Source organism: Chiloscyllium plagiosum, chromosome 28, assembly GCF_004010195.1.
Source record: "Chiloscyllium plagiosum isolate BGI_BamShark_2017 chromosome 28, ASM401019v2, whole genome shotgun sequence".
NCBI classification, from domain to species: Eukaryota; Metazoa; Chordata; class Chondrichthyes; order Orectolobiformes; family Hemiscylliidae; genus Chiloscyllium; species Chiloscyllium plagiosum.
Genome location: NC_057737.1, coordinates 44,678,429 through 44,702,284, shown reverse-complemented (window position 1 = coordinate 44,702,284; position 23,856 = coordinate 44,678,429). Strand labels below are relative to the sequence as shown.

At 42.2% G+C, this 23,856-nt stretch overlaps 1 protein-coding gene across 1 annotated transcript; it reads left to right on the top strand.

Moving 5' to 3' along the window:
- Window positions 1-24: 24 nt before the first annotated feature.
- On the top strand, window positions 25-23,856 carry mdh2 (malate dehydrogenase 2, NAD (mitochondrial)). Its single transcript, XM_043718799.1, has 9 exons — window positions 25-187; window positions 10,723-10,891; window positions 11,183-11,266; window positions 16,391-16,500; window positions 17,532-17,657; window positions 18,972-19,049; window positions 21,109-21,208; window positions 22,470-22,621; window positions 23,370-23,856. The coding sequence occupies exons 1-9, from the start codon at window positions 122-124 to the stop codon at window positions 23,499-23,501; spliced, it is 1,017 nt and encodes a 338-aa protein (XP_043574734.1). The 5' UTR covers window positions 25-121; the 3' UTR covers window positions 23,502-23,856.

Here is a 23,856-nt window from a genome sequence, read left to right as displayed (position 1 = left end):
CGCTGGGTGGCTGTGATTGGCGGATAGCCTGGGCCCAATAAGTTCGGGTGCGCCCTGTGGAAAATCCTCTGGCTGGAGGTCGTTGGAGTCACCGTCGTTGAGGGATCGGTCGCCGCTTGAAATGTTCTGCCGCGTTGTTAGGCCTGCAGCCTCCGTGCTTGGCCGGGCCTTTTCCGTCTCCTCGCAGGTAAAAGGGTTGGGGTAGGAGCTCCCCTGCCTCACACAAGCCTCGCCGTCACCCCGAGGAAGCCTGGGGCCTGACTTCCTGCGAAGCTGGGTGGTTGCACAAGGTGGGGAGCAGCCGGCCTCGGCCATCTCTCGGGAGGCCAGGGGATAGCGGGCTACTGGGAGACCTCTTCAGGAGCCGGTCGAATGGGTCTGGAGAAAGAAGGGAAGCCGAAGGACGGCTTCTTGTTGGAATAGGCCTGCACTCTGCATTGTGACCCAGGCTTTCCTTCACCTGGCTTTGATCAGTGCAGGGTTTCTAGCTGGAAGGTTGAGAGCCATGAGGCTCTACGCAAGGTTTTACGCAAACCAGGCCCAAGGCTGCCTTGCGTGTTCTATTAAATCAAACAACCTTCCTATCGGAAAAATGCTTTGAAACTTGAAAAGGTTCAGAAAAGATTTACAAGGATGTTGCCAGGGTTGGAGCATTTGAGCTACAGGGAGAGGCTGAACAGGCTGGGGCTGTTTTCCCTGGAGTGTCGGAGGCTGAGGGGTGTCCGTATAGAGGTTTACAAAACTGAGGGGCATGGATAGGATAAATAGACAAAGTCTTTTCCCTGGGGTCAGAGAGTCCAGAGCTAGAGGGCATAGGTTTAGGGTCAGAGGGGAAAGATATAAAGGGGCAACTTTTTCACGCAGAGAGTGGTACGGGTATGGAATGAGCTGCCAGAGGAAGTGGAGGAGACTGGTACAATTGTAACAATTAAATGGCATCTGGATGGGTATATGAATAGGAAGGGTTTGGAGGGATATGGACCAGGTGCTGGCAGGTGGGACTAGATTGGGTTGGGATATCTGGTTGGCATGGACGGGTTGGACTGAAGGGCCTGTTTCCATACTGTACATCTCTGACTCTATAACTATGGATGCTGGAAATCTGAAAACAAAAATGCATTGCTGGCAAGACTTGGCAGGATTTGGGGAGGAAACAGGGTTAATGTTTCGAGACCAGTGATGCTTCATCAGAAGTTTTCTATTTTTGCACATACGCGCCTCACCATAGAGTCTGTATAGCACGGAAACAGACACTTCGGTCTAACTCGTGCATACTGACCAGGTATTCTAAATAAATTGAGTTGCATTTAGCCCATAGCCTTCTAAACTCTTCCTGTTCATGTGCTGATCCAGATGATAATTTTAACCAGCCTCCGTCACTTCCTCTTGCAACTCACTTCATGCATGCACCACCCTCTGCATGGAAAAATTGCCCTTGGGGGCCCTTTAAAATCTTTCACCTGTAACCTATGTCCTCTAATCTCTATCCTGGGAAATAGACCTTGGCTGTTCACCTTATCCATGCCTCCATGATTTAATAAGCCTGTAGAAGGTAATCCCTCAGTCTGTGCTCCAGGGAAAGCAGCCCTAGCCTATTCAGCCACTCCTTATAGATCAAACCCAGCAACATCTTTGTAAATCTTTTCTGAATCCTTTCAAGTTTAACAGCATCCTTCCTATGACAGGGTGATCAGAATTAAATGCAGTACTCCAAAAGCAGCCTAATCAATGTCCTGTACAGCTGCAACATAACCTCCCAACTCCTATATTTCATGCACTTTCCAATAAAGGTAAATGTACCAAATGCTTTTTCACTACTCTGCCTGCCTGTAACACAAGGTCTCTTTGTTCAGCAGCACTTCCAAGGGCCCTCCCATTAAATGTATAAGTCCTGCCTTGATTTGCCTTATACGCAGCACCTCACTTATCTAAATTAAACTCTCTCTGCTGATCTTTGATTTATTGGCCCATCCGATCCAAGTTTTGTACACATGACCTTCACTGTCCATTTGCAAACTAACTTATCATTCTTCCCGTATTTGTGTCCAAATCACTTATATGAATGACACAAAGCAGTGGATGCAACACCGATCATTGTGGCACACTACTGGTCACTGGCTCCTGGTCTGGACAACAGCCCGATACCACCACCCCTCTGTACTTTTCAAGGCAATTTTGTATCCAACTAGCTAGCTCTTCCTGGATACCATGTGATGTAACCTTGATAACCAGTCTACTATGCGGAACCTTGTTGAAACACCTTTCTGAAGTCCACATAGACAAAACTACCATTCTGCATTCATCAATCTTCTTTGTCACTTGTTTAAAAATACTCAACCATGTTAGTGAGACACTATTTCCCATGCTCCAGGCCATGTTGACTATCCCTAATCAGTCCTTGCCTTTCCAAATACATGTAAATCCTGTCCCTCAGTCTCTTCCAGTAACTTCCCCACCACTGACATCAGGAACACCAGTTTATAGTTCCCTGGCAAGTTTTGTTCGGCAGCCTTTAAACTAGGAGTAAGGGGTAAGTATTGAAAATAGAGACAGGTGAGGATGGTTCTGAAGGTAAACAGTAAGTTAATTAGAAAGGCAGAGTAGAGCAAGTTAAAATGAGGTAACTGAAGAGCTAAACTGAATTTATTTCAATGCAAGGGGTCTTACACGCAAGGCAAATGAACTCCAGGCATGTGTGGAACTGGGACATTATATCTATTACAGAAGCATGGTTGAGGGGGCAACAGGACTGGCAGCTCAATGTTCTGGGGTGTAGATGCTATGGGACAGAGAAAAAGGAGGCAAGAGAAGAGGAAAAATGGTGTTTTGACTAGGGAGAACATTTCTGCTGTACTTAAGATATTTCTGAGAGATCATCCAGTGGAAGCATATGGGTGAAACTCGGAAATAAGAAGACGATGATCACCTTAAGGGGATTGTACTCTAGGCCCACCAACAGTCAGTGAGAAACTGGAACAGATATATAGAGAGATCTCAGATATATGTAAGAACAATAGGATTGCAATAGTGGGTTTTAACTTTCCAGAGATAAACTGGCACTGCCGTAGTATTAATGGCTTGGATTGTGAGGAATTTAAGTGTTAAGAAAATTTTATCAATATTTTGATTTACTTACTAGAGAAGGAGCAAAACTTGATATTGTTAGGAATTAAGGCAAGACAAGTAACAGTATCTTCTCCAGCTATGGGTGAGGTAAAAGAGGACTGGAAGGTGGCTAATATTATGCCTCTATTTAAGGAAAAATATAAGGAGAAGCCTGCAAACTATAGACCAGAGATTCTGATATTAGTAGTGGGTATATGTTGGGGATTCTGAGATTGGATTTCTATGCATTTGAAGAGGCAGGAACCGGTTAAGGATGTCAGCATGGCTCTGTGCAAGGGAAATTGTGTCCAAAACATGATTTTAAAGTTTTTGAGGCAGTTAACCAAAAACATTGAGGGCAGAGGTATAGATATTGTCTACATAGGCTTCAGTAAAGTCTTTGACAAGGTTCCACATCATAGACCAACTGGTCAAGTGTGACACTAGAAAAGCACAGCAGGTCAGGCAGCATCAGAGGAGCAAGAGAGTCTATGTTTTGGGCATAAGCTCTTCAGGGCTTTATGAAGGGCTTCTGCACAAAATAGAGACTCTTCTGCTCCTCTGCTGCCTGACCTGATGTGCTTTTCCAGCACCACACTTTTCAACTCTGAATGTCCAGCTTCTGCAATCCTCACTTTTCTTTTTCCGAACTGGTAAAGTGAGATCCCATGGGCTTCCGGGAACTGGTTTTGTGGTAGGAGGCAAAAGGTTGCGGTGACTGGTTGTTTTCTGGTACTGGGACCCATGACCAGCAGTGTTCCACATGGATTGGTGCTAAATCTACTGTTGTTTGTCATTTTGCATAAATGATTTGGATGAGAATTTAGGATGCATGTTTAGTAAGTTTGCAGATGACACCAAAATTGGTGGTATAGTTGACGTTGAAGTAGATTATCTAAGCTTACACAGAGATCTTGATCAATTGGATCAATGAGCTGAGTGGCAGCAGTTGCAGCTTAGTTTAGATGTGAGCTATTGCATTTTTGTGAAGCGAACAAAAGCAGGTCTTATCCTGTTAATAAAGTCCTGGGTAGTGTTGTCGAACAGACTTGGGATTCAGGCACGTAGTTCTTTTGAAAGTTGCATCGTGGGTAGACAGTGGTTCAGGTGTTTATCATGCTTGCCTTCATAGCTCAGACCTTTTGCATATGAGTTGGGACATCATGTTGAAGTTTTGTTGGTGAGGCCTCTTCTGGAACACTTGTGTTCTAGTTGCCCTGCTATAGGAAGGATATTATTAAACAGGGGAGGTTCAGAACAACATTACCAGGATATTGCAGGGAACGGAGGATTGTAGGGAGAGGCTAGATTGGGTCGGACCTTTTCATTGGAACGTAGGAGAGTGGGGGGTGACTTTGTAGAGGTTTGTAAAGTCATGGTTTTAGCTAAGGCGAATAGCAGAGGTCTTTTCCCTCAGATCTGGGCAGTGGGGGTTCAAAACTAATGGCATTTGTTTTAGGTGAGAGGAACAAGATTTAAAATGGACCTGAGGGGCAATGTTTTCTTTGAGTAGTTTGTATGTGGAATGAAGTGGTAGATGAAGGTACAGTTGCAACATTTAAAAGACATTTGACAGTACATAAATAGGAAAGGTTTGGAGGGATATGGAGAAAGTGAGGACTGGAAATGCAGGCGAGTTCGTGTCAAAATGTGTGACACTGGAAAAGCACAGCAGGTCAGGCAGCATCTAAGGAGCAGGAGAATTGACATTTCAGGCAAAAGCCCTTCATCAGAAATGTGGAGGGGAAAGGTGGGTGTGGACTGGGGTGAAGATAGGTGGGAAGGCAATAGATGGATGCAGGTGGAAGGTAATTGTGATAGATCGGTGAGGGTTGTGGTGTGGATAAGTGGGAAGGAAGATGGACAGGTCCAACAGGTCAAGAGGGCCGTGCTAAGTTGGAACGTTGGATCTGGGATGGGGAGATTTGGAAAGTGATGTAATTGATGTTGTGTGGTTGAAGGTGTGGCTGAGGCGTTCTTCCTCCAGGTGGCGGGTGTTTTTTGATTTAGCGGTAGAGATGTTCCAGGACTTGCATAGCCTTGGGGCAGTGGGAGGGAGAGTTAGTGATTGCCTGCAGGTTTGTTTGGTGACATGGGTGTGAACACATACAGGCCAGTGACACTAGTTTTCATTCTGGAGACTTGGTTGGGATAGGTGGGTTTGACCAAAGTGTCTACTTCCATCTGTAAGAGTGAGTGGGTGAAGTGCAAGGTGCTGGAATTTCAGGTGAAGATAGCCACATTGAGCAGCCAGTTGACTAGCATTAGATGAAGCCATCAAAAATGATATCATAAAATGTTTCTAGTTAAGTGTCGCTATTCAGTAGAATATACAAGTAGAGATTTACTGCAAATCTATAAATCCAATAACATCAAATAAGTAGTAAACAATACCATCAGACGACTTAGCATTGGTACTTGGTATGGGAACTACCAGTACCACTCAGATCTTGACCTCACTGCAATGTTGGGCTGAAAGTTATCTGAGAGGTAAGTGACTGGCCTTTATATCAAGGTACCACTTGACTGAGCGTGACATAGTGGAACCCAAACAAAACTGATGGGATCTGGGGAAAAACACTCCCCTGGTTGAAACCATAGTAGAGGAGGATGTTTGTGATAGTTAGAGTACAGTCATGCCCAGGCCAAGACCACACTACAGAGAATAAATTTTTAACCGACTTAGTGAGGTATGTTATAACATACATCTGGAGGAGGTGGCACTTGAATCCAGGCCTAGAGGTACGGTTGCTGCTACCGCACCACACGAGCCGTTAGTTCCTCAGCTGCTTCATCAATGACTTTCCCTTTGTTATAAGATCAACATTAGAGACGGCACGGTGTTAGTGGTTAGCACTGCTGCCTCACAGCACCAGAGACCTGGGTTCAATTCCCGCCTCAGGCGACTGTCTGTGTGGAGTTTGCACATTCTCCCCGTGTCTGCGTGGGTTTCCTCCGGGTGCTCCGGTTTCCTCCCACAGTCCAAAAATGTGCAGGTTAGGTGAATTGGCCATGCTAAATTGTCCGTAGTGTTAGGTGAAGGGATAAATGTAGGGGAATGAGTCTGGATGGGTTGCGCTTCTGTGGGTCGAAGGGCCTGTTTCCACACTGTAAATAATCTAGTCTAGAGACGCTTGTTGATTGATCACCATTTATGATTCCTCGAGTGAAATCATTAGTGTTTGTAAACAGCAAGACTTGGTCTGGTTTGGGTTGGTGAGTAGCAAATAACTTTTGAATGACCCAGGTAATGGGCAATGACCATCCTCCTACAGGAGATAATCCAAGTATCTTCCCATGACATTGAATGACATTATCATTGCTCAAGCCTCCATTAACAACACTGAGGGTTATCATTTACCAGAAATTGAACTGGGCTAAATACATAAAGCAGTTCAATAGCTTGGGAGTTCTCTACTGAGTAACTTTCTGATTCCACCAAGACTGCTTATTGACTGTCCAAGGGCCTAGGCAGCAAATTCAGGAAACATCATTGCAAGTTCCTATGCAAGCCAAACGCCATTCTGACTTTGAGCATTATTGCTGCTCCTTCACTGTTGCTAGGTCAAAATCCTGGAATTCTCCCTGACAAGATGGTGTTTTGAGGAAGTAGGCCACTGCCACCACCTTTTGCGGGCAGTTGGAAATTGGCAATAAATGCTGACCTAACCAATGATTCCTGCATCCCATAAAGAGTGGATCTGTTTACATCTGAGCAAGTCACATCTATGGTTTTGAACTCAATCCTGAAAGTATCGTCAGGTGTTGTGCAGGATGGGGGAGCAGAATGTACTCTGGGTTAGGTGTGTGATTGAGGGTAAGGAAAGAAAAACAAATGTCAATAATGGCACAAGAACAGTGGTTCACCTGGATGTTGAGCACCCTTTTATGATGGTGCTCTTGATGAGTCTTTGATATCTAAATATGTGCTGCATGTGTTTAGATAAATTTATTATTAGTGACTGACCAAACTAAATATAGTTCATGTTTGTACTTGCTGTGGTGCCCAACTCACTTGTCAGGCTTTGAGACTTGTCTCTTCTTACAATCAGGATCATTCAGAAGTGTCAGCCTGGCTTGTTTTAAATGCCATCAATAACTGCTTCTGTTTAACCTTCAGTTTTGGTGCCATCTGAACTTAATCATTAATGGTAGGGTTTGAAATGAGAGTCTGAAACCTAAGTACTAAATGTCAAAATAAGGACATCAGGTTGTGGCCTTGCCAAGCAGGAATACTAAGTTATACCTCAGATTGTTTTACGCAATTTTGCATTCTTCCATTCTATTCAGACTGGTTCAGTTTTTTTTTGCCTTTATCATTTTAATGCTGGTTTATTTTTCTTTGTTCAGTCATGCTAAGCCAATCTCTGTGCTGTATCTTTACATTCTTTGGTTCAGTCCCCAGTTACTGACTGTTCTGTCCCATGTAGCAGTTCGAACTGAAACAAACTGTACCACGATCCTGCTGACCCATGTACTGAATAACTTGCTTTCTCAGAGACTGTGTTGGTGGTTCATGTGAAAGTAGAAAATAATCTTTTCAATGACATTGCAATCTCTTATAGAGGTCCACCACCATTAGGTAGTTTTTTTATCCTTTTGAGTATGTCTGAGTTTAGTTTATATAGTTTGGATTATATATTTAGGGCAGAAAGATAAGCATCCCTTAAGAATTACTCTTCGGCTTGCTTGCTGTGGAATCCTAGAAGAACTAAGTATTGAGCTTAGTAACATGGAGTAACTGGTCTCAACCTTGAGTTTAAAGTGACCCATGGTTAATGTATAAGTATCAGTGAGGTGTTGTTACAGATATGGATCAAGTATATTAAGTGTATTTGCTGTTCAGATAGAGAGGGACCTTTACATAATTGAGAAAATTGCACTGATGTCTTGGTTCAAGTGAAATTGAATGCTGTTGTGGTTGTGTTCGCTGAGCTGGGAATTTGTGTTGCAGACGTTTTGTCCCCTGTCTAGGTGACATCTTCAGGGCTTGGGAGCCTCCTGTGAAGTGCTTCTGTGATCTTTCCTCCGGCATTTGTAGTGGTTTGTCTCTGCCGCTTCCGGTTGTCAGTTCCAGCTGTCCGTTGCAGTGGTCGGTATATTGGTTCCAGGTCGATGTGCTTGTTTGAATCAGTGGATGAGTGCCATGCCTCTCGGAATTCCCTGGCTGTTCTGTTTTGGCTTGTCCTATAATAGTAGTGTTGTCCTAGTCAAATTCATGTTGCTTGTCAACTGAGTGTGTGGCTACTAAGGATTGCTGGTCGTGTCGTTTTGTGGGTAGCTGGTGTTCATGGATACGGATCGTTAGCTGTCTTCCTGTTTGTCCTATGTAGTGTTTTGTGCAGTCCTTGCATGGGATTTTGTATACTACGTTGGTTTTTGCTCATGCTGGGTATTGGGTCCTTTGTCCTGGTGAGTTGTTGTCTGAGAGTGGCTGTTGGTTTGTGTGCTATTATGAGTGCTAGTGGTGGTAGTAGTCTGGCTGTCAGTTCAGAAATGTTCTTGATGTATGGTAGAGTGGCTAGTCCTTTGGGTTGTGGCATGTCCTCATTCCATTGTCTTTCCCTTAGGCATCTGTTGATGAAATTGCGCGGGTATCTGTTTTTGGCGAATACATTGTATAGGTGTTCTTCTTCCTCTTTGCCGTTCTGGTGTACTGCAGTGTGTTGTGGCCCTTTTGAACAGTGTCTTGATGCAACTTCTTTTGTGTGTTGGGGTGGTTGCTTTTGTAGTTCAGGACTTGGTCTGTGTCTGTGGCTTTCCTGTATACCTTTGTGGTGAATTCTCCGTTCGGTGTTCTCCGTACCATTACGTCTAGGAATGGGAGTTGGTTGTCCTTTTCTTCCTCTAGTGAATCGGATTCCTGTGAGTGTGGCGTTGATGATCCGGTGTGTGTTCTCTATTTCTGTGTTTTTAATGATTACAAGGTGTCGTCCACATCTGACCCAGAGTTTGGGTTGAATTTGCGGTAAGACTGTTTGTTCTAATCTTTGCATTACCACTTCTGCTATGAGTCCAGAGATGGGTGAGCCCATGGGTGTGCTGTTGATTTGTTCATATATTTGGTTGTTGAATGTGAAGTGTTGTGAGGCACAAGTCCAGTAGTTTAAGTATGCCGTCTTTGTTGATAGGTTCAATGTCTTGTTGTCTGTTCTGGATGTCCAGTAGGTTGGCTATTGTTTCTCTGGCTAGGATTTTGTCAATAGAGGTGAACAGTGCTGTTACATCGAATGAGACCATAGTTTCTTCCTTGTCTGTGTATATTTCTGATGTCCAAGAATTCCTGTGTTGACTGTATAGAGTGTCTGGATCTGCTGATCAGGTGTTTCAGTTTCTGTTGTAGTTCTTTAGCCAGTTTGTGTGATGGTGTCCCTGGCAGCGATACGATGGGTCTGAGTGGAACTATGAAAGCAACCACCCCAACACACACAAACGAAGTTGCATCAAGACACTATTCAAAAGGGCCACAACGCACTGCAGCACACCAGAACTGCAAAAAGAGAAAGAAGAACGGATACCCGCACAATTTCATCAACAGATGCCTAAGGGAAAGACAACGGAAAGAGGACATGCCACAACCCAAAGGACTAGCCACTTTACCATTTCTGAACTGACAGCCAGACTACTATGACCACTAGGACTCCTAACAGCACACAAACCAACAGCCGCTCTCAGACAACAACTCACCAGGACAAAGGACCCAATACCCAGCATGAGCAAAACCAGCGTAGTATACAAAATCCCATGCAAGGACTGCACAAAACACTACATAGGACAAACAGGAAGACAGCTAACGATCCACATCCATGAACACCAACTAGCCACGAAACGACACGACCAGCAATTCTTAGTAGCCACACACTCGGATGACAAGCAACATGAGTTTGACTGGGACAACACTACTATTATAGGACAAGCCAAACAGAACAGCCAGGGAATTCCTAGAGGCATAGCACTCATCCACTGATTCAAACAAGCACATCGACCTGGACCCAATATACCGGCCACTGCAGCGGACTGCTGGAACTGACAACCGGAAGCGGCAGATTCAAGCCACTACAAATGCCGGAGGAAAGATCACAGAAGTATTTCACAGGAGGCTCCCAAGCACTGAGCATGTTACCTAGACAGGGGACAAAATGTCTGCAATACAAATTCCCAGCTCAGCGAACAGAATCATGAGAAATTAAAAATATGAATTGCATTTACTGTGTCCTTGTGACACTATTGGATTGTAAAGTTGTGAATGATCTTTTTAAGTTAGGAAAACTTACTGTTGTCTGTTCTGGTTCTAATCCTGTATTGGTGGTTTTTAAAGATATATAATTAATAATGGTTAGAGATAAATTGAAGTATTGCTCTTCTTTTGAGATGAGCTCTAGGCTTTCAGGCTTGATGGAGAGAAAAGCAGTACTCACAATCACCTAAACTTTGACAGTGGGGTTTTTAGTAATGTGAGCCTGGCTGAATATCTGTCAAACTCCAAGTTGTTTTAGAAAGTGCTAGTAACTAATTGATCACAAATAGCAAGCAATGGCAACTCATTATTCAACTATTAACATAACATTGTGTTGCTTCCCAGCTGTTCTCAAGATCACATGAATGTTTTTTTTTCAGAGCAATGCCAAGGTAGCAGTATTAGGAGCCTCAGGTGGCATTGGACAGCCACTTTCTCTGCTGCTGAAGAACAGCCCTCTTGTGAGTGACCTCTCTCTCTATGATATTGCGCATACGCCTGGTGTTGCAGCTGATCTCAGTCACATTGAGACTAGAGCAAAGGTTACTGGTGAGTATGTATTAACATAATGTAACTCCTGTCACGTATGTGTAAATTAATTGAATATTTTAATAGCTTTGAACATTAACCTTAGGTGTATTTCTATACAGCAAATCTTAGTTTAAGTGGCCTTAATAAAACAGTTTACAAAAGTTGAATAACTTGAGGAAAATGAGCTTGGTGCAAATGAATTCAAGACCTGCTCTATAGGTTGGATTACAAAATCTTGGCAGTCTCTCTGATGTAAGTATGTTTAGCTCTGCACGATGAAGGGCTCACTGAAGTGATGCTTATCCGTAGGTTACTTGGGTGCCGAACAGCTGCCTGATGCCTTGAAAGGAAGTGAGCTGGTGGTCATTCCTGCTGGAGTACCTCGGAAACCAGGTAGGTACTTAAATGTTGAGGGATGATACTTTGCTCACTGAGCTGCCAGTCTTGCTCAGTTGAGTTTTACAGCTCTTTAAACTGATGATTATTGCAATGTATTTACTAAGGTGATATTGTTATTCCTTCCACTAAAGCAATGAAAGCTTGAATGGGGTTCTCACCACACTAACTGGATGATAACCAACACCAATTGACTACGTAGTTTAGGTTGTGCAGTGTATGAAAGCAAAATTAATCTGGCAAAATGCATGATTGAGCTTAACATGTAGTCTGTTGAAGAAAACTGGTTGACACAGGTGATAAGATAACTACCAAAAACTGGCAGCTACCAGACCTCAGGCTCTGGTCAGTCAGATCAGACTGAAGATAAATTGTCCGCAAATATTTGTCTCCTTTTTGAGGAGTCCTGATGCACATTATATCTGTGTTATCTCAGAATTGCTAATGCAGTGTACACCTGACAGCCTGGCATAAAATACAGTATGACACTATCATTTAGAGGTAACTAAGACTACAGCCTTTCAATTGGAGGTTTGTTTCAGATTAAAGATATCTGTAAGCTTGTGTTTTGTGATGCTTATCTTGGAGTCTACAAACAAATCACTATTCTCCCTCCAACAATGAAGAGTTTCAACCCTTAGGGGAATCCACAAGCCCTGGGAATTTCAGGTGTAGTGATTTCAGAAAAGATTGTAAATGGCTATCCCACAAAGACGAAGGCCATCTACTACAATTTATGATTTAAATTTACCCCGTATGGAATATTAAGGTATTATTGATGTAGATTTACAATCTATAGAAGTATTAGTGCATATCAATTGTGTTTCAGGCTCTTGTGAAATACTTTCTTATAACTAACACTTCACTGAAGTATCACTCCTGATGCCCTTGTATTCTAGAGTACAGTGTCCTTGTTGAACAATATAACTAAGGTTTCCCATAGAAGGTAGTGATTTATCCACCTTCTGTGAAGTGAAGTTTTTAAGTCACCTAATGTATAATTTCTCCAGTGTGGAACCGAAGTCAGCTGAAGAATGTTTGCTTCTCCAGCATGTAGTAAGAAAATCTTAATATGACAAAGTTGAATTACCTTAAACAAACTAAGCAATTAGAAATGTAGCTTCTAAAATTTAAATGTCAAATCACCTAATTTACCATGGAACCCACCATATCAAAGTATTTAGTAATTGAATTTCTTGAAGATTAAGCCAAGTGTATAAATTGTCAATCTACTGACAGTGAATCAGTGAAAATATATTTTATGATCCTAGCTGGCAATGGCATTGTTCAAGTCAGATTTCTGGGTTAAACCTAACTTGGTTAACCATAAGTTTTTTTTTTTTAAATTCGTTTCCCATGGTGGTCAGTCATTGAACATACTCCTAAGAGGCTTCTAATGTGTCTTCAGCTGAACACAAGTAGTTTTATATTTTCTTATTAAACAATTCACAGTTTATAAAACAACTAACAGAGAAACAGCAATTTTACAAGGGAGAGGAGCAACAAAGCCAGGCCCCAAACCCTACCGTTTAACCAGTTTTCAGGGAAATGAGGATCCTCAAATCCCAAGGTGAAACATGGCAAGCGCCTTCTGTGGTGACGCAGATTTGAGCCAAGGTTGCTGCGGCAACAATGGAGTACGGACCACTGTACGATCACGGCACCCACGTAGACGCACAAGTAGCTTGTATGAAGAATTGCTAAAACAGCTTAAGGTTTTTTTTCCATCTCTGACATAGTCTGTCAGAAATTAACCTGCCCTTCCATTGATATGGATCTTCTGAACTTCAGCCTGCTCCTGTGCTGCTCTAGATAATGAAAATTCAGTTTAGTAAACTCTTCAGCAATTATTTCACTAGCCCAGCTTCTGTAATCTTTTAGCTTTAGCCACATGGTATTTTAGAAATGCTGTTTTGACTTGCTACTAGTGTGTTTTGTTAAGGGTCCGAAACAAACTTCAGAGATAAGCTCCCAAACAATAATATTGTCAACTTCCGTCGCACTTATTTTTAGTAATTCTAATAGGAAGTCAACCCAGCAGCACCTGTTAATTGTTTCTCATTTGAAATTTTGTTCTGTGTGCTATTAGCTAGGTTTGTGTTGTTTATTCTTAATGAAGTTACATTGAATATGTTTCAATGAAACCTAGTCAGGCTTAGCATTGTACTGAAATCCAAGTTAAGGTGGGGAGAGATGCTGTACTTTGACAAAGCGAAAAGATTGCTTTATTTTAAAAAAAAACTTTTTTTTCTGCTAGAGCTTATATATAATTAGCAAAATATCGCTTCAAACCCAGAGAACCTTTTATCACATTTAAAGGTTTATTTAGTTATTTCAAAGTGCATTGTTTTTACAAAATGAGTACTACTTGGTTTAAACACAATTGTTAACATTTGTCAGTACAGTCTTTTGGCTGTTAAATAGATTTTACAGTTTCTCACTAATTGAGTTGTACGTGTGCACTTTGCATAGCTGAAGTTTGGGGAGATAGCTCTCCAGCTTTGTGAGGGTTAAATAAATTCATAAAGTCATAGTCATAGATGTACAGCATGGAAACAGACCCTTCGGTCCAACCTGTCCAGGCCGACCAGATATCCCAACCCAATCTAGTCCCACCTGCCAGCACCCGGCTCATATCCCTCCAAACCCTTCCTATTCATATACCCATCCAAATGCCTCTTAAATGTTGCAATTGTACCAGCCTCCTCCACATCCTGTGGCAGCTCATTCCATACACGTACCGTCTGCATGAAAAAGTTGCCCTTTAGGTCTCTTTTTTATATATATATTTTTTTTCCCCTCACCCTAAACCTATGCCCTCTAGTTCTGGACTCCCTGACCCCAGGGACAAGGCTTTGTCTATTTATCCTATCCATGCCCTTCATAATTTTGTAAACCTCTATAAGGTCACCCCTCAGCCTCTGACGCTCTAGGGAAAACAGCCTGGTCAGCCTCTCCCTGTAGCTCAGATCCTCCAACCCTGGCAACATTGTAAATCTTTTCTGAACCCTTTCAAGTTTCACAACATCTTTCCGATAGGAAGGAGACCAGAATTGCACACAATATTCCAACAGTGGCCGAACCAATGTCCTGTACAACCGCAACATGACCTCCCAACTCCTGTACTCCATACTCTGACCAATAAAGGAAAGCATACCAAACACCACCTTCACTATCTACCTGCGAGTCCACTTTCAAGGAGCTATGAACCTGCACTCCAAGGTCTTTGTTCAGCAACACTCCCTAGGACCTTACCATTGTGTATAAGTCTACTCAGATTTGCTTTCCCAAAATGCAGCACCTAGCATTTATCTGAATTAAACTCTTATCTGCCACTTCTCAGCCCATTGGCCCATCTGGTCCAGATCCTGTTGTAATCTGAGGTAATCCTCTTCGCTGACCACTACACCTCCAATTTTGGTGTCATCTGCAAACTTACTAACTGTACCTCTTATGCTCGCATCCAAATCATTTATGTAAATGACAAAAAGTAGAGGACCCAGCACTGATCCTTGTGGCACTCCACTGGTCACAGGCCTCCAGTCTGAAAAACAACCCTCCACCACCACCACCCTCTGTCTTCTATCTTTTCAGCCAGTTCTGTATCCAAATGGCTAGTTCTCCCTGTATTCCATGAGATCTAACCTTGCTAATCAGTCTCCCATGGAGAACCTTGTTGAACGCTTTACTGAAGTCCATATAGATCACGTCTACTGCTCTACCCTCATCAATCTTTTGTTACTTCAAAACACTCAATCAAGGTTGAGAGACACTATTTCCCATGCACAAAGCCATGTTGACTATCCCAAATCAGTCCTTGCCTTTCCAAATACATGTACATCCTGTCCCTCAGGATTTCCTCCAACAACTTGCCCAACACTGAGGTCAGGTTCACTGGTCTGTAGTTTCCTGGCTTGTCTTTAACGCCCTTCTTAAACAGTGGTACCACGTTTGCCAACCTCCAGTCTTCCGGCACCTCACCTGTAACTATTGATACAAATATCTCAGCAAGAGGCCGAGCAATCACTTCTCTAGCTTCCCAGAGTTCTCGGGTACACCTGATCAGGTCCTGGTATTTATCCACTTTTAACCGTTTCAAGACATCCAGCACTTCCTCCTCCTGTAATCTGACATTTTGCAAGATGTCACCATCTATTTCCCTACAGTCTATATCTTCCACATGCTTTTCCACAGTAAATACTGATGCAAAATATTCATTTAGTATCTCCCTCATTTTCTGTGGCTCCACACAAAGGCCGCCTTGCTGAGTTTTGAGGGGCCCTATTCTCTCCCTAGTTACCCTTTTGTCCTTAATATATTTGTAAACAAACTTTGGATTCTCCTTTAATTCTATTTGCCAAAGCTATCCTCATGTCCCCGTTTTGCCCTCCTGATTTCCCTCTTAAGTATACTCCTACTTTCTTTATACTCTTCAAGGATTCACTCGATCTATCCTGTCTGTACCTGACATATGCTTCTTTCTTTTTCTTAACCAAACCCTCTTTCTTTAGTCATCCAGCCTTCCCTTTCACCCTGACCGGAATATACCATTCTTGCTCCTTCACAATCTACAGCCCCAGAAAATAACCGTGTTATTCCTCTGCAAATACTGCCCCAGGTTATATTAATAGCTATGACTTTTATGTTTTAAGTTTAATCAAGAAAGAATCCACTATACTCACTACTGAAGCCTTTCTCTTGGACAGACTTAAAACAACAATTAACTTCTGATTTTCTGTGCTGAGAACTTCGCCCAACAGTTCCTCCCAGATTAGTTGTGCATTTCACTTTGTTAATTTCCCCAGATCCCAGATGCACTCCGAAGACCAGCAATACACGAATTCAAACAGCAAAGGCGGTAACTGCTCCCTCTTCTCCCCTCCTCCTCCTCTTCCTCCCCCCCCCCCCCCAACACCTAAAATACCTCAAAAAAAAAAAGGAGCAGCTCTTACAGCCAGAAATCTTTCCTGTCCTCCATCTTGGATTACCCAGAATCCAATCAAAGAAGGTTATCATTGAGCAAATTATAGATTGTGTAGAGAATTGGTGGTAGGATTGTTAATTATTCCTAACCTTGCATAAACTTTTAGGTGACAAATATCCAAATTGCTTTAATTGCAGGCATGACTCGAGATGATCTGTTCAATACTAATGCTACAATAGTTGCAGTTTTAACAGAAGTTTGTGCTCAGACTTGTCCAGAGGCCATGATCTGTATCATCTCCAACCCTGTAAGTTTTCACTGTGCCATTGCTAGATCTGTATTTGACATTATAATTTGACTGTTGTGGTTGACTCTTCCCAGAAATGAATTGCACAAAATTGAATTGTTCTTGGTTTCAGTGATAAGTTAATGTTCTGGGGTTTTAAAGTCTCCTAAAATCAGGTCTCGCATTCACACTCTCGCCACTGATCTAAATTTTTGTATCTTTTGAGAGTGATAGTTTCCAATTAGAGTATATTCCGAAAAACACTTCTTCCAGACAGCAGTGAGACTCGGTGCTGGTAAATTCTCCAGTGGCCTAATCAGGTTTGACTTGAGTATAATGTTTAGCTTTATTAATCAAGACTGAAGGAAAACATTGATTCAGTCAATGCTTTACCTTTGAGAGAAGGCTAAAAATTGGGAATTATTGGCTTTGAAAGTAAGTAACTGAGCTGAAGCATTACCACTTATAGAGTGTGCACTTCTAAATGGGAGTAATAATTTTTTGAGGTTTGTAGGGAGACTAAAACAAGGACTTAATGTTTCTGGTGATTGGGTCATTGGTTACTGCTGGGTAAGTAATTCTTCAGAAGTTTTCTCGTCAAGGTAGAGGTGGGAAAAATATTGAACTCCAAATAGGAGGGAATAGGTCTGTCGCATGCTGTCTCGCGCACTTTTTTTCTACCCCTCCCTCCACTCTGAGTACATGATCTAAGTTGGCTGAATGTCCCTGCCCCCATCCACTGTAAATATTGAGTCCTGCTTTCTCTGTATAGAGTATGTTCACTGGCAATAATTTTAAGTTACGGCACAGTTCTCTTGCTCTAGTCAACTGAGAAAAATCCCAGTTTTTTTTTTAATATCCTCACTGGGAGGAGGCACTTTCTGTCTGATAATTAAGTGTATTTACTTAAAGCTCTGTACAGATAATAATATTATATAGAAACAATGTTGTGGGGACTTGTAATGAATGCCACTTATATTCTGACTTTGGAAATGCTGTAATTTATTTTTGACCTTCCTAGTGTTAAGACAGACCCTGTTTCATTTTACAAGGTGAACTCCACCATACCAATCACATCAGAAGTTTTCAAGAAACTTGGAGTCTACAACCCAAACAAAATCTTTGGCGTGACAACACTGGATGTGGTCAGAGCCAACACATTTATTGGTGAACTGAAGGTAAGCATGGGAAGAGTAGTGTTTCGTGTGCCAACCAGATACATTGTATCTCAAGTACATCATGGTAATAGAATGCAGAGTATAGTGTTACTCTTACAGAGCAGGTGCAGAGAAAAATCGACTGTAATATGAGCGGTTCGTTTGTAAGTCTGATAACAGCGAGGAATAAGTTGTCTTACAATCTGTTGGTACCTGCTTTCAAACTTGGGTGTCTTCTGCCCGATGGAAGGAGGTGGAAGAGAGTATAATGGGGGTGGGAGAGCTTTTAATTATGTCGACTGGTTTATCGGAGGCAGCAGGAAGTGTAGACTGAGTCAGTCGAAGACTGGTTTTCGTGATTGACTGGACTGCATTCCCAATTCTCTAATTTCTTGTGGTTTTGGGAAAAGCAGTTGCCATACCAAGCTGTGATGCATCCGGATAGAATGCTTTCAGTGGTGCATCTATAAAAATTGAGTCATTGTGGACGTGCCAAATTTCCTTAGCCTCCTGAGGGAGTAGAGGCAATGGTGCGCTTTCTTGACTGTAACATTACCAGGATGGATTGTTGGTGAGATTTGCTTCTAGAAACTTTAAGCTCTTTACCACCTCTACCTCAGCACCATTGATACAGATGCCTGTGTTCTCCACTCTGCTTCCTGAAGTTGATGAGCAGCTGCAACATTTTGCTGACATTGAATAGGGTAGACTGTTTTGGGATGCAATAGGTTGGGGGGGGTGGCAAAAAGGACACTTACTTGATTTCCTTTTTTGAATCTTGTCCGATGTTATGACAAACCTCTGGCACAGGTGAAGCTCAAACCTGGGTCTGCTGGCTCAGAGGTAGGGACATTACCATTATGCCTTATGATTCTGTAGTTTGCTCCACATGTATGGGACAACGTTTTGTTTTAAAGGTCTCCTAAAATCAGGTTACTTGACTTAATTATAGTCTTTTGACTTGGGACAATGCCATGTTTGTGTATTTCATGCCTTGTACCTTTTCTCCTTTGAGAAAAGATGTTGAAACCAAGGTCCAGAGCATTTTGACAAGAAACAGCATTAAGTAGGGTTAGCCAGGGTGGTCACCTGCCTTAAGGTGCATTACTGAAAGCTAGGTGTCATGATCATTCTAGAGCAATATGCCTGTCACACTTTTTTTTTTAAAATTTAAACTTCCAAATGCAAGTCATTGTAATTGCCAAATAACTAACTGTTTCTGAATTTTGATTTGAAACTCTGGATGCTAAATGATTCTTTTGCTGTAGTAACCTGTTTGTTTAACTCTATTACTTCATGCTTTTCCCACATTAATTGAGCTTCCTATGTTTTCAGGGCCTTGACCCAGCTCGTGTGTCTGTCCCAGTGGTTGGAGGCCATGCTGGTAAGACCATCATTCCCCTGATCTCTCAGGTAAGGATGCTAGAAGTTTGTCAAACCGAGATGACTGCCAACTGTCTGGTATCAAAATCTTTTCAATACAGCAAATAAGTCTGAAATATACCACTGTTAGATGCTATGAATAGTTATAGTTTCTTGAGGATTGGATTGAACTAGCAGTAAAATAATTTTCAACAGCCACTTTTAAATTTTATTGAGAATGCTGAAGTACTGAATTTGTGGTCCTTGAAGTGTAGCTGGAAAAGTGCAACAGGTCAGGCAGCCCTTCTTCAGGAAGGGCTCATGCCTGAAACATCGATTCTCCTGCTCCTTGGATGCTGCCTGACCTGGGCTTTTCCAGCAACACATTTTCAGCTCTGATCTCCAGCATCTGCAGTCCTCACTTTCCTTTGTCCTTGAAGTGTAGAATAGGAAAGCTAAAATAAAAAGTATGGAGGTGTTAAATATATTGAGCATGCTTTGCCTTGCTTTTAATAAGGACAGAATACACTACACTCCCACTTTCTGCATATCATTCACTCCATTTTTATACAGAACTGGCTCAAAGGTAGAAGAGGGTGGTGGTAGAGGGTTGTTTTTCAGACTGGAGGCCTGTGACCAATATAGTGCCACAGGGATCGGTGCTGGGTCCTCTACCTTTTGTGATTTACATAAATAACTTGTATGTGAGCATAAGAGGTACAGTTAGTAAGTTTGCTGATGACGCCAAAATTGGAGGTGTAGTGGACAGCGAAGAAGGTTACCTCAGATTACAGCAGGATCTTGATCAGATGGGCCAATGGGCTGAGAAGTGGCAGATGGAGTTTAATTCAGATAAATGAGAGGTGCTGCATTTTGGGAAAGCAAATCTGAGTAGGATTTATACACTTAATGATAAGGTCCTAGGGCGTGTTGCTGAACAAAGAGACCTTGGAGTGCAGGTTCTTAGCTCCTTAAAAGTGGGCTGGCAGGTAGATAGGATAGTGAAGGCGGCGTTTGGTATGCTGTCCTTTCTTGGTCAGAGTATTGAGTACAGGAGTTGGGAGGTCATGTTGTGGCTGTACAGGACATTGGTTCGGCCACTGTTGAAATATTGCATACAATTCTGGTCTTCCTATCGGAAAGATGTTGTGAAACTTGAAAGGGTTCAGCAAAGAAGATTTACAAAGATGTTGCTAGGTTGGAGGATTTGAGCTATAGGGAGAGGCTGAACAGGCTCGGAGTGTCGGAGGCTGAGGGGTGACCTTCTAGAGGTTTACAAAATTGAGGGGCATGGATAGGATAAATAGACAAAGTATTTTCCCTGGGGTCGGGGAGTCCAGAACTAGGGGGCATAGGTTTACGGTGAGAGGGGAAAGATATAAAAGACTTATGGGGCAACTTTTTCACGCAGAGGGTGGTACGTGTATGGAATGAGCTGCCAGAGGATGTGGTGGATGGTACAATTCAACATTTAAAAGGCATTTGGATGGGTATATGAATAGGAAGGGTTTGGAGGGATATGGGCCAGGTGCTGGCAGGTGGGACTAGATTGGGTTGGGATATCTGGTCGGCATGGATGGGTTGGACTGAAGGGCCTGTTTCCATGCTGTACATCTCTATCACTCTATAACCACTGAATTGTTTCAAGGTCTGTCATTCCACATTCAATTTGAATCAATCTTCTTGACCTTCATAGCTGGAGGGAAGTTGTTCTGCATCAACTCTCTATTCTTCCCATTATTACAAATAACTGTCAGGATTTTAGTCTGTCACTTCAAAATATGTAGCCCAGTTACTCTGTCAGAAAAAAATGTTTTGCATAATGACTTGGCTCTGAAGCCGGTATATACTAATCTTAAAATTGGTATCCGAAGCTAGTGCTCGTGTCGAATCAGCAGTGGTCGCTGGATAAGCTGGAGGTGGACTAAAATCTGTCTTTGACCTCGGCGCAAACACACAGGCTTCACTGTGTTTAAAAGCATATTTCATGAATCTGAATTAGTTTCTACATGATCAACAAGCTCTTCAATTTTATGAAAGAATTGGTATTCTGTGAATAGGCATTGAGCAGTTGAGTACAGTGTTTGACTCCATTTTGTTTTGATTCTAGTGCAATCCTAAAGTGGAATTTCCCCAGGACCAACTGGAGGCCCTAACAGGCAGAATCCAGGAGGCTGGTACGGAGGTGGTTAAAGCCAAGGCTGGAGCAGGTTTGTGCAAGATTTCAAGCCACTTGTCCAGACATGGACCAGTGTCAGTCCTGTTAGTCATTTCCCCCTGTTGCAGGAGTTGATTCATGGTTTCTCAAATTAACTGTTCTAGTATAAACTGTCTTCTATTTGCCATTCTATTCATTGCAACAGCATTGCATCCACAAATGGATTTGTGCATGGCACATACCTGCTGAAAATTTAATTTGGTATTTGTGCTATATAGACATTGATTCAATAATTTAGACTTCATTGTTTGGAAACACTGGTTAATATAAATACATGTTGCGTTCAAGCAGGATTAAACCATTTTTGGTATAACTCTGGAGAACAAAGATAAAAGATTTAATTTAGATTCTCTACCAGCTGCAGCTCTTTGCCCTCTGCTCCAACAGGTGTGAAAAGTTCAGCTCAGTCAATAACACTGCAACCTCTTGAGCTTCCGCAGCTGCTGTCTTCTGAGTATTACTTGGGAAGTGAAGTCTTGCACAATGTGGCCAACATATTGTCCCTCATGACCTTGTATAATAAACTTAAAAAGGAGCAGGAATAAACCATTTGGCCCATGACGTCTGCTGACTTATTCAGTAAGATAATGGCTGATCTGGTTCTGGGCTTAATTCCACTATTCAACCTGTTTTTTTTTTTAAAGGCCTCACCTGTAATTTGAAGTAGTGACCTTTCATGCAATGGCAAAGTGAGTCCCTAAGTAAGGGCCATACTCTTGAACTAATGAATTACGTCAGGTGTAAGACAGATTTTCTTCAGAATTTTAGTTTTCTTTAGTTTTATCAAGTGCTTTTGTACAGTAATTTTTCATTGACTTTTATACTCCATACCTGAGGGCTGATTTGTATTTTGTTTTGGTTTAGATTTGTTTCCCTACAGTGTGGAATTAGGCCATTTGGCCTAACACTGACCCTCCTGAAGAGTAACCCACCTAGACCCATTCTGCTACATTTACCCCTAACTAATGCACTAACTCTATGGGCAACCTAGCATGGCCAATTCATCTAACCTGCCCATCCTTAGAATGGGAGGAAACCAGAGCACCCAGAGGAAACCCATACAGACACTGGGAGAATGTGCAAACTCCGCACACAGTTGCCCGAGGCAGGAATTGAACTCGGGTCCCTGGGGGTGCTGTGAGGCAGCAGTGCTAACCACTGAGTCACCATCCTGCTCCTTCAGTGCATGATAAAATGGTGGCTTATACTGCAGATTTGAAGGTCAGTTTTTGTATCTCCTGTGTAACATTTAGGTTCTGCCACCCTGTCCATGGCTTACGCCGGCGCCAGATTTGTCTTTTCTCTTTTGGATGCTATGAATGGTAAAGAAGGAGTGGTGGAATGTGCATTTGTCAGATCTGAAGAAACTGAATCGCCGTATTTCTCTACACCTCTGCTGCTCGGGGTGAGTTTGAGTATTGTTTAGATTGGTCAGACTTTTCAGCTTTTAAATAATAAGTAGCCACCTTCCACTCTGCAAAACTTGGTCTCTTAAATCAGCTGTCTTTTTCCAGAATTATTGCATTTAGAATCAAAATGGCAGAAGTCTGCTTGCTGCCTCTTTTCTTTGTATGACCTCAGTGGTCCAAAGGAGTGAAGAAGACATTCCACTGTCAAAATTGATTACTGGTCACTGTTGTCTTCAGTCCTGAGTTAATGGGGATGTTCTGCATGAAGACCCCTGAAGGCTGCCTTTGAGTGTTTTAAGGTGGTGAGCATAGTGCATACCCACCTACACCCTATGTGCTTTTGACATGATCCAGACTGAGAGACTTGGTAGTGTATGGTGAACTACTTGACTTTGGAAGCACCCCACCTGAGTTCACTACTGCCATCGATGCCTTTTGTGTACACCTTTTCCAGAAGGCATCAGGTTAGTAATCATGAGACTTATTATTTTCTATCTCACCACCAGGGGCCCACCTCAGCCAACTGTAGAGCATTCACTTATTTTAGCTATGATCAACTAACTTGGCACAGAGCTGGAAATAGATCTGAGATTTTCCTGATTTTTTTGTTTTACACCTCAGTGCAACATTGTATGACTCATTTGTAAAGTCTGTCACTAGTAATCTTGTCAGCTAGAATACATCATATCCTTCCTAGACATCTATTTTAAAATGTTTTCTAACTGTGTTTAATTTTTATTCCAGAAAAATGGGATTGAAAAGAATCTTGGACTAGGGAAGCTATCTGCTTTTGAAGAGAAGCTTGTAGCTGAAGCTATGAGTGAACTGAAGGGCTCTATAAAGAAAGGAGAGGACTTTGTGAAGAACAGGAAATAGATGAATGTTTGCATCAATGTACAGAACAGGAGAACTCCAACCTGTTGCAAACATGCCAAGACAAGTGGCACTGGTCACTGCTGTATGTCTGTCTGTTTGCTAGCAGTTTTTAAATCTCAGTTTGCCATGAGAGATCTCTAAATTTAATTAAATTACTAGCACCATTTCTCAACATTGTGTGCAGTTTTTATTTCTTCCAATGAAGATCAGTCAATCTTATGTGTATTGCATTTTAAAGACTTGTGTGAGCAACAGAACACCTACAGCTTGACCTAAATGTAAGTGTGTTTTGTGATTGGAAAGATCTTGCCTGACAAGATTTCCAAACCTGGAATAAATGAAATTTGAATGCTGA

Bases quoted from the DNA above. Each gene is read 5' to 3' on its own strand.
- mdh2 (XM_043718799.1), top strand. From the start codon at position 122: ATGTTCTGCCGCGTTGTTAGGCCTGCAGCCTCCGTGCTTGGCCGGGCC. The intron at 16,501-17,531 runs GTAAGTTTTCAC...TCATTTTACAAG, and splicing joins TCTGTATCATCTCCAACCCT to GTGAACTCCACCATACCAAT. The intron at 17,658-18,971 runs GTAAGCATGGGA...CTATGTTTTCAG, and splicing joins CATTTATTGGTGAACTGAAG to GGCCTTGACCCAGCTCGTGT.